This window comes from Bufo gargarizans, chromosome 2 (assembly GCF_014858855.1).
Source record: "Bufo gargarizans isolate SCDJY-AF-19 chromosome 2, ASM1485885v1, whole genome shotgun sequence".
NCBI lineage: Eukaryota > Metazoa > Chordata > Amphibia > Anura > Bufonidae > Bufo > Bufo gargarizans.
In genome coordinates, this window is record NC_058081.1 from 617,981,493 (window position 1) to 617,998,178 (window position 16,686).

A 16,686-nucleotide genomic window follows, 5' to 3' on the forward strand; every position below is an offset into this window, starting at 1 on the left:
TGCAAAACATAAATACCACCCATGTTCATTCTGCATTTTGCAGAACAGAACATCCAACCCTCTATAGAACGTTCTCATTTTGCAGAACGGAACATCCAACCCTCTATAGAACTTTCTTATCCTTGTCCGCAATATGACATTGAAGTAAATGCTTAAGCGTCCGATCCGCAAAAAAAACAACGGTTGTGTGCATGAGCCCTAAAAAGTAAGAAAAGAACAACAATACCCAAGAAAAGCACACAGTTTAATGCTACATAATTCCCTTTATTGCAATATTTATATAATGCAAGTGGCCTTATAATATCCCATAATGCACCATGCGATCAAACCAGGTCCTGAAACTATTAACAGTCCAAAGAAAACCTTAAAACTAAAATGAGTGAAAAAGCTATTAATCTAATTAATCTTAACCAACTAATTTAATATTTCATTGTAAAAAATGTATGCTTCAGTGACCAAAATCATTGTGTGCATATTAAGAACTGTAAGGAGCAAGAAATTTCCAATCTTGTACCATTCTGTTTTCTATATTTTCATCAATGCTTTACTAATTCAATTTTTAGCCATGGATTTTAGTGGCAAAATTCTGGAGAAGCTTGTGTACAACTATCGTAGAATTCAATAACATAATCTGAGCTCCTAAGCTCCCTCTAGTGGTGGCAGCAGAGGGTTGAAGCTCTGAATGAGAAAATGAAGAATCCACTTTTCTTATAAATGTAATTATGAAACTATTAGTGTGCCTTCATACGCGGCAGAAAATTCTGCAACTGCAAATCAGTCCCTTTTACCTTAACGGGGCTTGCAGAAATCCATGTGCTTGCTGCCTCATTCAAATGAATGGAACTAATTTTCAGTTGCAGAATTTTTTGCCACACAATTTGTAGAGTGTGAAGCCACCTTTATGCCTTAGGGCTCATGCAGATCACCGCATCATATTATATGTTGTTTCAGTATTAACTTCCTTTTAAAATTATATTCATCTGTCATCTTTAGCCTTGAAATAGTCTGCAGATGCTCTGCAGACTATCTAGTCATGATTCTGGGAAGCATGCCAGCTCTGGACCTGCAGCCAAAGAGTGAACAAGGAGACAACATAGTTTAGGATGAGTGTAAATGTCAAATGTCATGATTATGGTTTATGAAGGTTGGCATGTATCTGCCAACGTTATCTGTAAGTATTATGTCATTTTACACCCTGCTTCATTAACGTGGAATCATCTTGTTGGACACTGATTATGCCTCGTAACTCTACTAATTTGGATTTCACATAATAATCAGTGGAACCTGATTATGGTTCGATAACATAGACTCTGCTCAAGCAAAAGGTTTCTCTATAAATTATTTTGGTAAATAAGATTATAGAAGAAATCCTGGTTCATTATTAAAGCAAATCTGTCACCTTGTTGCTATTTGGGAGAAGCAAAAGCTGGTAAAATGTTTGGTCATTTAATTTGTTTAACCAAACATATGTGACAAGTGCTGGAAACTGGATATTCTTCTGCTCTGTCCGGCCTCTCCCCTGCCCACAATTGATTGCTCTCTTTATATAGTGTGAATAGGATAAACACTGTCAACTAGTGGTGGTTGATGAGGAGAGCTGAGAGGTCCTCCTGAATACAAGGACTCCTTAAACTGTCTAAAGGAGACTTCATCACTTGACTTGCACTGAAGACGTCTAATAGACATTTTAAGAAAAACGCATGCTAAATACAAGTAAGTGCCCCCTTATTTAAACTAACATCTCTTTGGCAGTTAATGCTTCTCTCAGAAAGGCCAGCATAAAATTGGTGACAGATTCTTTTTAATCCTGGTTTAAAGCTTTACATACACTGTGTGCTCTTGACATAAAGACTTAAGCCTCATTCACACGTCAGTGTTTGCATCAGTGATTTCCATCAGTGAATGTGAGCCAAAACAAGGATTGGAGCCTCCACAGATATAAGGTATAAGGGCTTATTCATACGGCCGTAGTGTTTTGTGTTCCGCAAATTGCGGGTCCGCAAAACAAGAATACCGGCGGTGTGCGTTCCAAATTTTGCAGACCCCACATGGCCAACACTATGATAGAAATGCCTATTCTTGTCTGCAGTAGGACATGCTCTATCTGTTTTGTGGGACAGCAGAACAGGACTACGGATGTGGACCGCACACGGTGTCCCCAGCTTTTGCGGCCCCATTAAAATGAATGGGTCCGCACCCCTTCCATAAAATTGCGGAACGGATGCCGGGAATGGATTCCCATTCATATGGTTGTCTGAATGAGGCCTAAGGGAAAGATCTGCACCTGTTCTGTGTTTAGAGCTGCACCTGGTTTTGGCTCACAATCACTGATGAAAATCACTGCCCAAAAACACTGAAATGTGAATGAGGCATTAGGAGCATAGCCTCTACATAATTTTGGCCTATCCACCACCTGATGTAAGGCAGTTTCCTTGCAGTCTTACATTTAAACCATTTTCTATGCCTAAACCAGGCATAGAAAATGATAAATGAGACAGGCCGGCCTTCCTACCCACACCATGCCCACTTTTTGAGACCTGGCATGAATGGGGAAGAAGTTGCAGATTCTGTCACAACGCATGCGACAGAATCTGCATAAGATATACGCCATAAAAATGGTTTATTTCAGTTACTTAAATTGTAAGTTTCTACTCAGCTCTACTGCCCCTTGTGAGCTGCAATGAGTATCATGCTCTTATAGTCAGCAAGGTCACTAACAGCTGTTCTTTCCTTAACCTGACAACAATCAATAACAAAGCCTGCTCCCTCTACAGCCTCCCTGGCAAACCTCTCATTATAGTTGAATACATGGAACCTTTCTTTCTTATTTGTGAAAAATGTTGCATCTACAACCCCAATTAATATGAGGTGTCCTCCAGGTTTTAGTAAACCTGATAACTTCGAGAGATATCTGTTGTAATCTTCTTTCTCTTTGCAGACAACATCCAGGAGCCAAGCGCTGATGACACAATCTGCTGGTGGTAAGACTATCAGACCTGTGATATTTGGCTTCTCAAGGTCACATTTTACTATTTGATGAATTGCTGATTTCAATTTTTCATTCTTCTCCTGTAATTCATCACTGCAAAAAATGTGAGAAAGTAAGACATTTAATAGCCCAGAGCCTAAATTAATATTACATCATTTAAGTAGTTAAATGGTTATTCCCATCTGTACGTTTAGGGCATATGCACATGATATGTCTTAAATGTCCAATAGGTGCGGGTTCTTCCTTTTGAAACCACACCTATCACTAGAAAAGGACCTCATGTACATTGCCCCAAATGGAGTCATAGCCGCTCTTGTATGTTTCTTTCTAACTGCTATGGCACTTCTGAAAATAGCTGGGTATGCTTACTCGGTTATATCTGGAAGTACTGTAGTACTGAATGGAGAGAGCAATGCACAATGCATGTATGTAGTAGGGTCCTATTCTTGAGTAGTGATGAGCGGCAGGGGCAATATTCAAATTTGCGATATTTCGCAAATATTTGGTAGAATATTCGTCATATATTTGCGAATTCAAGATTATTTAATGCGTGCAAAATAAAGGCGTGGATCTCTATAGCTACATTTTTCAAGCTGCTAAAAGTTTACTAAAACTGGAGAAAATAGTTGGCACGGCAGAACATTACAATAGCTTTATATGCAGATAGACTACTCCAATATATTTGCAATTGCGAAATCGGCACTAATTATGCTAATATTTTGGCGCAATACGTGCAACTTCAGATTTTAACAGGTCTGACTACTTATTAGTGATTGGTGCACTAAGTATTAGTAATATATATATATATATATATATATATATAAATGAGTTTCTGTCTGTCTATCTTCACCAAATTTGGCACACAGGTATATCAGGTGTCCGTGAAGGTTTTAGATCGGGTCTCAGCTCTCTAGGATGTACCGTTCCTGAGATATCCCCCAAAAATGAGCCCCCCCAATACAAGCCTGCAAGTCTTTCTCTTCAAATCCCAACTGCTATAAACACAGTTTTACTCCAGGTTTCCATAACAACTTATCCATTTTTTTTACTGCTTAAAGGGGCGGGCAATGTGGAGGTCACTGTTTTAAAGGGGCGGGCACAGTGGAGGTCAGACACTGTGGAGGTCACTGTTATTAAATATGCGGGCACTGTGGAGGTCACTGTTATTAAATGGGCGGGCACTGTGGAGGTCACTGTTATTAAAGGGGCGGACGCTATGAAGGTCCCTGTTAAAGGGGCGGTCACTGTGAAAGTCACTGCTAAAGAAGTGGTCACTGTGAAAGTCCCTGTTAAAGGGGCAGTCACTGTGAAAGTCACTGTTAACCCCTTAGGGACGCATAACGTACCGGTACGGCATGTTTTGCCGAGTCCTTAAGGACCCATGATGTACCGGTACGTCATGAGTTTAAAACAGGATTGCGGAAATGCGGGGGTTAATTGGAACAGGATGACCGCTGAAATCATTCAGCGGGAATCCTGTCACAACACCAGGGGGGTCATATGACCCCCCGCATCGGCGATCGCCGCAAACCGCAGGTCAATTCAGACCTGCGGTTTGCAGCGCTTTCTGCAGGTTCCCATGGCAACAGGACGACTTCTCAGGCATCCTGCTGTCCATGGTGCTGAACAGATCTGTGCTAAAGGCATAGATCTGTTCAGACAAAGTATAAGTAAAATACAGTACAATACACTATATAGTGTACTGTACTGTATTATACAGACATCAGACCCACTGGATCTTCAAGAGCCAAGTGGGTCTGGGTAAAAAAAGGTGAACGCCATAAAAATAAAAAAATAAAAACTATGAGGAAATTGAAATTTTGCCCACCTTACTTCCCAAAAAAGGTAATAAATATGATCAAAAAAGTCGCATGTATGCCAAAATAGTACCAATCAAACCATCATCTCATCCCCTACCCAAGATAATCGCCCAAAAACTGAAAAAACTATGGCTCTTAGACTATGGAAACACTAAAACATAATTTATTTTAGTTTCGAAAATAAAATCATTGTGTAAAACTTACATAAATAAGAAAAAAAGTATACACATTAGGTATTGCCGCGTCCGTATCGACCAGCTCTATTAAAATATCACATGACCTAACCCCTCAGGTGAACATCGTTAAAAAAAAAAAAAAAAACGGTGTAAAAAAAGCAGTTTTTTGTCATCTTGCGTCACAAAAAGTGTAATAGTAAGCGATCAAAAAGTCATATGCACCCCAAAATATAGTGTTATGTCTGTATATGTGGATATGTCTGTATGCCCCTGTATCTGCACACATGTCCAGTTATACTTTACATTAGAGTTGGGTATATATAGATATGCCCCAATTGTCTTATATGCATGTGGCCAGTTATGTCCCCCAGCCATGGAGCCCCTCCCCCCGCCTCCTCCTGCATACCTGCGGGTGATGGCACCAGATGGCTAGATTGTCCAGTTTCTGGTCACTTCAGAAGATCAATAGAGCTATTTAAAACATGCCCAGCAGGGCTCCCCCACCTTCTGTCTAGGGACTGTTTATGACATGGGTGTGTGTGTTTGTGGTGCCATGGTGTCTTTGGCTGTACAGATTGTGAGCCTCAGGGGGCCAGCCAGTTGTCTGCTGCAATCTGAGTGCATGCATTCCGTCACACGCACACGATGATGTCATTTCCCTACACCTTGGATGGGGGAAGGGGGGGGGTGAGAGTGACTTATATATCAGTCCAAGACAAAGGAAGGGGTCTCTTGCAACCAGACTACATTCAGAGACACATGGGGACTGCTGCCTGAAGGAAGAGAGGCCCATATGCCCCTGGAGATGGCTGAGTATACGCTGGCATGGCATTGTACCTCTGCCCTTGCAGTGCCAACCATATTCACCCCTTCCCTGCCTATCCCTTCACTGCTGCCTGCTTACTCCAGTAGCAGCTGAGTGTGTGTTTTGGGGTGGGCTGCTAAGGAATGTATGTACAGCTAGAGTGGGGGGTGGAATTGGGAATTGTCTAGTGTAGCTAGGTTTGTATTGTGGTGTGTACGTCTATATGTATATATATATTTATAACCATTGATCTATAAATGTATATATGCAGTGTCCCAGGGGGTCAGTAGTGTATGCTGGGCTTTGTAGTGCAGATTGACCCACTAACCTGGGATCCACTGTCGTCTTCAATTGGGGCAAATACTGGAACAGGCAGGTATTTAACAGTTCGTGACGCCAGTGTCAATTAAACGGTGACACGCCGTGTATGGTATTGTAGAAGAATGAAGCAAGCATAGGATAGCCAACAAAAACTGGAACATTTACTGAATATCAGTGAATACAGCTGGTTCTTGGGAGTACAGAATGGCCGGTCTTAGCAAGGCATTATACAGAGTGTTGGTTACAGGAGATGCAGTACAGGCGGCTTGCACACTATTCCTGACTGGTCCTGCTACATGTGACTTTCTCTCCAAGGTCTAATGCCCTTTATCTGGCGTACCCTTGAAGCTGTCCTTATCTAGTACCTCCTCTGTTATCTTGAGTACCTCTTGCTTTGTCTGATCGGCCTCTGTGGTATTCTGTGTCTTCAGGCTGATTAGCTATGCCCTTCTGACTTCTATGCATACGGACTCAGGAGGGAACCCTCTCTGCACTGAGTCTGGAAACTTCTAAACTTCCTGAGCTAGGCCCTAGCCTATTTATACTGAACTGGGGGCTCCCTCTGCTGGCTGTGATAAGGATTGCCGGTAACCGGCCTGACTGGCTTAAAGGGAACTACGCACTCAAATCTTAGCAGTGTCGGGTAGCCTACCCGTATGCTGCACACCCCCAGACTTTAACGTGAGTAAGGCCTCGTACTCACACACATGCCTGAACCAACATAAGCTGATGCGTAATTTAAACATGACATTATAAATATGATAAACAACTATTTCACACAAAAATATAACATTTGCAACAAATGACGCAAGAAAAAGGGGCGTCTTCTTTCTTCTTAGGCACGGCCGCTGACCTGGCACAGCGGACTTAAGGTGAACCAGGTTAGTCTATTTTTCTTGACTGAAGTATAATAGGGAACTACACAGGGTTTCCCCGTGGGTGTAGAACAGGCAAGGGCTCACGTGGAGGAGTCCATTCTTGCGCACAAACATCAAGCAGGCTATTTCCGATAGTAACTGTTCGGGAGGAGACACCACCAGCATAGTCAAAGTCTCTTAAATGGACTGGCGGACGTCCCCTGGTCATCCGGGTGGACCTTCTCAACACAGGGGTTTCCTCTTCCCTTAGCACCGAGGTAGAAGAGAGAGGAGCAACAGGAGGATCTCCATCCGTGAGACCTTGGTCAGGAACAACGGGAACAACAGGAACAACAGGATCCACTAGAGGGGGAACTGGATCCGGGGCATCTTGAACCGGCTCTTCTGGAAGTAAAGGTACAGTAGGTGCCGGAGCGGGCACCAACAAGTTCAACCATGGTGTCAGAAGCCAATGCATGGGATCAGCGTCATACCTTAGATTTCGGACAGCCTGCATAGGATCCTCGGGCCGTATCGATGACTCTGACACAGGGGTTTCAGATATAGAACTCTCGGCACTGGGTCCTGGTGTCATGCAGAGCTTTAACCGGTTTCGGTGTACAATTTGGGATCCCCTGCCCTCCCGGGTGATCTCATAAGTGTGAGTTCCAACATTTGGGATTGCAGTGACAACATAAGGACTTTGCTCCCATTTACTGTCCAGTTTACTGGTACGGCGGTTATTTTTTAACCATACCACAGCCCCTATTGTCAAGGGTTCTGCATGGGCTGCTTGGTCATAGTCTCTCTGCTGCCGGTCTCTAGCATAGTCCATACGTTCCTGAACAATAGCTTGGGCCGTATTCAATCGCCTTTGGTGTTCAGCAACCCAGTCGGTATTAGGGAATGGGTTGATGCAATCAGGTACGAGTACATCCAAGGAGTGGTCAGCAGGCAATAACCCTTGGCGCCCAAACATCAAATAAAAGGGGGTATACCCGGTGGAACAGTGTATGGTATGATTGTATGTGAACATGAGCTGTGGCAACAGATTAGGCCAATCTCCCCTGGTTTCAGGAGGCACGGTCCTCAGCATCTCTATCAAGGTCTGATTCATTTTTTCACATAATCCATTACCTTGCGGATGGTAGGCCGTCGTCCGGATCTTCTTACAGTTGTGCAGGCGGCACAGTTCATGGAACAGGTGGGACTCAAAAGCAGGACCTTGATCGGTGAGGATCTTTTCTGGACAACCGTAGGGCAGGAGGAAGTGTTTCCAGAACAGTTCGGCTGTAGTCTTGGCCGTCTGGTCTCTCACAGGCACCGCTACAACAAACTTAGTGAAATGGTCAATAATAGTCATAGCGTACACATACCCTGAGCGACTAGGCTCCAGTTTCACATGGTCGATGGCGACAAGTTCAAGAGGACGAGTACTTACAATGGGTCTCAGTGGTGCCCTCTGATCATGGTGTTCACCTCGTTTCAAGGCACAGGCTACACACTCCCGACACCACTTCTCCATGTCTTCTCTCATGCCCACCCAGTAAAACCGCTGGCGGATATTTGCCTCAGTCTTTTGGACCCCAAAGTGACCGGATTGATTGTGGTACATCTCCAACACCATACCTGCATCTCGTCGGGGTATGAGAATTTGATGCACTCTTTCGTTGGACACTGGGTCTAGGCTTCTCCGTAGCAGCAGGCCCTTTTGTATGAAGAGTTGATGGCGCTGTCTCCACAGTTTGATGAGCTCAGGATCTGTACTCTTACGCCGAATCCTCTCAGGGGTTCTGCCACTGGTAATGAAGTCCAACAATTCACCCAGCACTCTACTTTCAGACTGTAGTTTCACCCACCTTTCTTCTTTGAGTTCCGGCCTACTGGGGGGTGAAGGAACTGCAGCTCTGTTACTGGTAGCCCGAGCCTGATCCTGTTGAGCAAATTTATGGTAGAAGGCCGGCATTTCTACATCTTCCCAAGCATCTCGCACATCATCAGGAGCTGTCTCTGTGGGAAGTCTGGATAAAGCATCAGCATTGTCGTTAGTACGTCCAGCGCGATATTTTACAGAGAAATCATAGTTGGCGAGGCGAGAGGCCCATCTTTGCTCCAAAGCCCCCAATTTAGCTGTATTTAGATGTGCCAGAGGGTTATTATCAGTGAATGCAATGAATGGGGTAGCGGCTAGATAATCTTTGAATTTTTCCGTCACTGCCCACACTAATGCCAGGAACTCTAGTTTGAAGGAACTATAATTCTGGTCATTTTTCTCAGCTCCTTTCAGGGAGCGGCTTGCATAAGCTATCACTCTTCCTTTTCCCTCTTGAATCTGGGCTAACACAGCCCCCAGGCCTCGCTTGCTAGCATCAGTATACAGATGGAAGGGCTTGCTGTAGTCGGGATAACCTAACACGGGAGGCTCGGTCAGTTTCTTTTTTAACAACTGGAACGCTATCTCTCTCTCTTCATTCCACTCAATGAGCACTGGAGTTCTAGGACTTTTCTTGGGCTGCCCCCTCAAGAGTTCCTGGATAGGATCGGCTATTTGAGCAAAATGGGGGATGAAACGTCTATAGTAGCCGGCAAAACCCAGGAAACCCCTCACCTCTTTGACGGTAGTGGGTACCGGCCAGTTACGGACAGCCGCTAACTTATCAGGGTCAGGCTGTACGCCCTCTCCGCTTACCACATGCCCCAGGTATTTTACCGCAGGTTTGAGCAAGTGGCATTTAGATGGCTTTACCTTCAGGCCATATTTGACAAGGATTTCAAAGACCTCTGCTAAGTGTTTCAGGTGGTCTTCATATGTTTTTGAGTACACAATGACGTCATCTAGATACAGCAGCACTGTTTCGAAGTTTTTGTGACCCAAACACCGCTCCATTAGTCTCTGGAAAGTTCCTGGGGCATTACATAACCCGAACGGCATACAATTAAATTCAAACAGGCCCATGGGAGTGGTGAAAGCAGTCTTTTCCCTATCTGCCGGGGCCATGGGTACTTGCCAGTAGCCACTGGTCAAGTCCAATGTGGAGAAATAGGCAGCGGAGCCCAGAGCAGTTAGTGACTCTTCAATGCGGGGCAGTGGGTACGCGTCTTTGTGGGTTATTTGGTTAATTTTTCTATAGTCCACGCAGAAACGGATACCACCATCCTTCTTCTTTACAAGGACCAGGGGTGCCGCCCACGGGCTACGACTGTCCCGGATTACATTAGAGTCTTTCATCTCTTGGATCATTTCTTTTACAGTCTGATATGAAGTAGGCGGTAAGGGTCGGTATCTCTCCTTGATAGGAGGATGAGAGCCAGTAGGTATGGTGTGTTGTATGGCACTAACCTCTCCATAATCAGCAGCATGTTTACTGAAGGCCTGGTGGTGCTCTTTGACAAGCCGTAGTATCCCTTCTTGTTGATGTTGGGGGGTAGTCTCGTCCCCGACATGTAGCTCTTCCCACCAGGGTACCTGTGACTGGGGCACCGGCGGACATCCGCTGCCTGCAGCTGGCGGCTTTTCTGTCACTGGAAGACGGATGATGTCTTGGAAGAACACCTGAGAAAGCTGGGCAACAGGGTAATGCTTAGTAAGCGCAACAGGATGATCACTCAGGTTAATCAGACGGACAGGTACTTTACCTTGGGAGACGTTCACCAGGCACTTGGCAGCTCTCACATAAGGGTAGTTCTCCATCTGGATTGGCTCCACCAGGGCTGGATAATCTTGGCCTTGGACTCCCAGGACAGCACGACACCATAAGAGAGTTTGGGAATTAGGAGGCAAAGTCACAGGCTTATTATCACGAATCTTGGCAGTACAAATTTCTCCTTTCCCGTTAGCAAACCTCTGCTGGGCACTTAACACAGTGATAGTCTTTTGAATCACCCTCTTGGACGCAGAGGAAGCGGTGGGCAGAGTCTGGTGTAATACGGCAAGTATTTCAGCATAACAGTTTTTGAAGACATTGGTGCCTAGAATGACAGGATGTCCTCCTCTGTCGCCGGCCTGTACTACTATCACCCCCTGTTGAGGCAAGGTTACTTCTCCCACCTGCAGGGTGGGTTCCCAGTATCCATGGATCTTTACCGGTTTGCCATTGCTGGCGATAATCTCTACCCAGGATTCAGGCGGCTGGGTCAATTGATTGGTGTCCCAGAATCTTTCAAAGGCGGGCAGCTGAATAGTAGTGACCTGAGACCCAGTATCTAATAGGGCTTCAAAGGGGACCCCGTTAATCTCCACATTGATTTTAGGATGGGATCCTACATACCGTGGCATCCAATTTGGATCTTTTGGACCTAGTGTTCTACCTCCCGAGGGGTGGTCCTCAGCCTCAGGGGTTGCCCGTTTAACTGCCAGCAAGTGGATTCTGTGTGTCCCATCTTTTTGCAGTATGTACACACGGGCCGCTTGCGACCCCTATTGCGCCTCCCAGGATCCCTGGGGTGAGTCTCTTGGTATGGAGGTGGGAACGGCTTAGAGGGTGACAGGAACTCCTCTTCTGACATCATAGGTTTTTCCCATTCCTCCATTTTTCTGCACACTCTCTCTAGGCTTTTAGTGAGGTGATTTACTTGCTCTGTCAGCATGGCGATAGTATCGGTAGCTGTAGCTTGAACAGCTTGACCGGCCTCAGCTCGGTTAATAATAAACGGTTTTGACCTGCAGGCTGATAACTCAGGTGGGGTGCTCAACTCTGTAGATACTGCTGACCCCAGAATTTTTATAGCCAGTTCTTTAAAGTCCAGAAAGGTACTGTTAGGGTGTTGGGCGGACAGCATCTTTAATTGGGTCCTTATTTGCTCACTAGACACTCCGGTAATAAATTGTTCCCTCAGGGTCTGATCCTGGTTATCAGCTTCCTTGGGATCTATCTGGATTACAGCCCCCAAAGCCTCCTGAAGTGATAGGGCATAGTCACGGAGGGACTCACCGGACTTCTGTTTCTTGCCAAAGAAGTGCATCTTTATCTCTGAGGCAGTCCTCGTTTCAAAAGTGGCCCTGAGGCGGGTGAATATCTGCTCCAGAGTACTCCTTTCAGCAGCAGGCCAGGATAATACCTCTCTGCGGGCAGCCCCCTCCAGTTGCGCTAGCAAGATTTCCATTTGCTGATCGGCATTTATGGGGTACAGTTTGAATAAGGCCAGCAACTTTTCTTTAAAGTCTCTTAGGGTATGGGCCTCTCCGTTATAGCGGGGAAACCATGGGGCCCCAAAATAGTAAGGCATGGTAAAGGGCATCATGCTGGGGGCTATAGGATGATTAGGAGCCGCAAGCTCTCCCGGGTCCGGCCGCTCGGCAACTCCCGGATCTGACATGTTAACTTATTACGAGGTGGCCGCTGGTGACTAAAGGGGCCGGAACAATCCCCTTCCCTCCGGATACAAGTTCCTACCGGTATCGCCGGGTTCGCGCAGGCCAAATCTCGTGAGACTCCGGACGTCCTGTGTACGCGGTGACGTTGCTGACGCAGGAAAAGCAGGGCCGCGGCGGTGTGATGATGAAGAGGGGCGGGATTCTCTGTGTCTTTGAAGGGATCCGCCCACGGAGGTCCTCAGCAGCGCGGGAAACTTTACTCCAGGCGGCCGGTGGCCATCTTGATCACGATTCCCTGACAGCAAGCAGGGTGTTGCAAAGTCCAATAAATCACAGTCCACAAATACGATTTTCTCTCTGGGGGTAGCGCAACACAGTACAGCGTCTCTGATTCCTCCCAGGCACAATTTCAATCCACCGGCTTGGAAATAAAGGGTACAGTCCTCGCAATACGGTGGTGGAATAGTTAAAGCACACAGTTCACACTTCTCTGCACTGTAGAAGTATGCGGATCCTGTTCGTGACGCCAAAAAGAGCGATGCAGTGTCCCAGGGGGTCAGTAGTGTATGCTGGGCTTTGTAGTGCAGATTGACCCACTAACCTGGGATCCACTGTCGTCTTCAATTGGGGCAAATACTGGAACAGGCAGGTATTTAACAGTTCGTGACGCCAGTGTCAATTAAACGGTGACACGCCGTGTATGGTATTGTAGAAGAATGAAGCAAGCATAGGATAGCCAACAAAAACTGGAACATTTACTGAATATCAGTGAATACAGCTGGTTCTTGGGAGTACAGAATGGCCGGTCTTAGCAAGGCATTATACAGAGTGTTGGATTACAGGAGATGCAGTACAGGCGGCTTGCACACTATTCCTGACTGGTCCTGCTACATGTGACTTTCTCTCCAAGGTCTAATGCCCTTTATCTGGCGTACCCTTGAAGCTGTCCTTATCTAGTACCTCCTCTGTTATCTTGAGTACCTCTTGCTTTGTCTGATCGGCCTCTGTGGTATTCTGTGTCTTCAGGCTGATTAGCTATGCCCTTCTGACTTCTATGCATACGGACTCAGGAGGGAACCCTCTCTGCACTGAGTCTGGAAACTTCTAAACTTCCTGAGCTAGGCCCTAGCCTATTTATACTGAACTGGGGGCTCCCTCTGCTGGCTGTGATAAGGATTGCCGGTAACCGGCCTGACTGGCTTAAAGGGAACTACGCACTCAAATCTTAGCAGTGTCGGGTAGCCTACCCGTATGCTGCATATAGATATAGCGTATAATTAGATTACGATTATCCCCCCCTGGTTTACCCTTTCCCTACCCTGATTAACCCCTGGTTGTAACACCTGCTTAAACCCTGCCACCCCCCCCCCCCCACTGTACACTTGCAGGGTATTTAACCCCTGCATTGCTGTACAGTTCTGATATTATCCCCATTGTAAACCCTTTGTGTTTGTGGTCGGCTTACACCCCTGTAAGACCACTGTTAACCCTCTGCGTACCCCATAGGGATAGTATAGAACTAGATGGGTGGGTTGTTGTTATTACTTGTATGTGTGAACTGTATAGTTAGTTTATGGGTAGAATTTGGGAACGTGTAGTGTAGTTTAGGATTGTATATTTAGTGCTGTATTGTTAGTATATTGTGTGCGTAGTGTATTGTAAGTAATAAATACTGTATTACTTGTAACTATCTGTGTAGCGTGTAGTTATTGGCGATAGTTAGTTCAGTAATGCGCATGCAGCTAGTGTAGCGATCAGTGTAAAGCATAGCGAAGGTATTGTAATTATTATATAAAGGCATAAATAGGCGGAGTCATCAATAGACGGCTCTCCCTATTTATTAATAATTATCGATATTTGCATAAATATTGGTGATTAATATTCCCCCTTTACAGGCGGGTACTGTAGAGGTCACTGTTATGGGGGATACTGTTGATATCTTTTAGGACACATGAAAACATAATATGAAATAGATAAAATATACCCGTGCGAAGCCGGGTCCTTCTGCTAGTCTCTTATATATAAAAACTAGCAGAAGGACCCGCCTTTGCACAGGTATATTTCATCTATTTCATTTTATGTTTCGGTGTGTCGCAAAAAGATATTGACAGTTTCCCCATAACAATGACCTCTACAGTACCCGCCTCTTTAACAATGACCTCCACGGTGCCCGCCCCTTTAACAGTGACTCTCACTGTTACTGCTCCTGTAACAGTGACTTTAACAGTGACTGCCCCTTTAACAGTGACCGCCCCATTACAGTTACCGTCCCTTTCACAGTGGCCGCCCCTTTACCAGTGACTTTCACAGTGGCCGCCCCTTTAACAGTGACTTTCATAGTGACCGCCCCTTTAACAGTGACTTTCATATTGACCGCCCCTTTAACAGTGACTTTCACAGTCATCGCCCATTTAACAGTGACCACTTCTTTAACAGTGACTTTCACAGTGGCCGCCCCTTTAACAGTGAATTTCTTAGTGACCGCCCCTTTATCAGTGACTTTCACAGTGACCGCCCCTTTTAACAGTGACTTTTACAGTGGCAGCCCCTTTAAAAGTGACATTCACAGTCATTGCCCCTTTAACAGTGACCGCCCCATTACAGTTACCGTCCCTTTCACAGTGGCCGCCCCTTTACCAGTGACTTTCACAGTGGCCGCCCCTTTAACAGTGACTGCCCCTTTAACAGTGACTTTCATAGTGACCGCCCCTTTAACAGTGACTTTCACAGTGACCGCCCCTTTAACAGTGACTTTCATATTGACCGCCCCTTTAACAGTGACTTTCACAGTCATCGCCCATTTAACAGTGACCACTTCTTTAACAGTGACTTTCACAGTGGCCGCCCCTTTAACAGTGAATTTCTTAGTTACCGCCCCTTTATCAGTGACTTTCACAGTGACCGCCCCTTTTAACAGTGACTTTTACAGTGGCAGCCCCTTTAAAAGTGACTTTCACAGTCATTGCCCCTTTAACAGGGACTTTCACAGTGACCGCCCCTTTAACAGAGACTTTCACAGTGACCGCCCCTTTAACAGTGACTTTAACAGTGACCGCCCCTTTAACAGGAACCTTAATAGAGCTCAACCCTTTAATAACACTGACCTCCACAGTGTCCGTTCATTTAATAATCGTGACCTTCAGTGTGCCCGCCCCTTAAATAACCTTGACCTCCACTGTGACCGCCCCTCTAAAAACAGTGACCTTCACTGTGCCCACCCCTTTAAAAACAGTGACCTCCGCAGTACCCGCTCCTTTAAGCAGTAAAGAAAAATGGCTGGGTTGTTATGGAAACCTAAAGTAAAACTGTGTTTATGACATTTGGGATTTGAAGAGAAAGACTTGCATGCTTGTATTTGGGGGGGGCTCATTTTTTGGGAATATCTCAGGAACGGTACATCCTAGAAAGCCGAGACCCGGTCTAAAACCTTCCCGGACACCTGATGTACCTGTGTGCCAAATTTGGTGAAGATCGGTCGAGTCGTTTGGTCGCGCATAAAGAACAGACAGAAACTCATTTTTATATATATAAGAAATAAGTTTCTGTCTGTCTGTCTCTGTCTTTTCTTCATGCGCGACCAAACGACTTGACCAATCTTCACCAAATTTGATCTTCAGTCGGCGCAGACGCACTGAGAGGAGGATGCTCGCTCGGCCACTCCATCCTCAATGCGCGTGTGCCGATGACGTCACATCTACACCCGGCGCAGGCGCACTGAGGAAGGAGCGACCGAGCGAGCGTCCTCCTCTGAGTGCGCCTGCGCCGACTGAAGACTGGTATGGTGCAGGCGCCAGATTTTGAACGCAGACAGGGCTAGCCAGAGGACAAGCGAGTTCACTGGCCCTGTCAATCAACATGAGGAGGGGGCGTCTTTATGAAAGGAGGATGCGGCTGCTACCAGCAAGAACGAAAATGAGTAAGAGCATTATATATTGATATATCGCAGTATAAGGATAACCATAATTAGCTGTACATATGCATGTACAGGTCTTCTAATGTGCATTAAAAACATATAAGTATCCCCCCTGTCCACATTATGAATACAGTTAACTCACGTTTTATAACCTGAACTAATCGCTGTTCTTTCTGCCCAAGGGGCGGGGTTTCAGCTCTACTTGCGCCCAGCCAGCATCAGCCCAACCGCCATTTTGAAGCGCCGCCCAGCTCATCAATATTCACTTAGCTGGGCAGCTTCTGCAGTCCCCGACCTTCCGAGATCCGGCGCATGCCCAATAGAAAGCTATGGGTGCCGGGCGCATGCGCAGAAGCTGAAAGCGAGTCCAATGCCCATAGCTTTCTATTGGGCATGCGCCGGATCTCGGAAGGTCGGGGACTGCAGAAGCTGCCCAGCTAAGTGAATATTGATGAGCTGGGCGGCGCTTCAAAAACGGCGGTTGGGCTAAT

General features: G+C 45.9%; 1 protein-coding gene across 1 annotated transcript in view; it reads right to left on the minus strand.

Annotated features, from left to right (window-relative positions):
* Positions 1 to 238: 238 nt before the first annotated feature.
* The window catches only part of LOC122928839 (nicotinamide N-methyltransferase-like), a 52,884-nt gene continuing 36,436 nt past the window's right edge, over positions 239 to 16,686 (minus strand). The window contains exon 3 of the mRNA XM_044282106.1: positions 239 to 3,082. Coding sequence (XP_044138041.1) covers positions 2,659 to 3,082 — 424 coding nt within the window. The 3' untranslated portion in view covers positions 239 to 2,658. The remainder of the gene's footprint in view (positions 3,083 to 16,686) is intronic.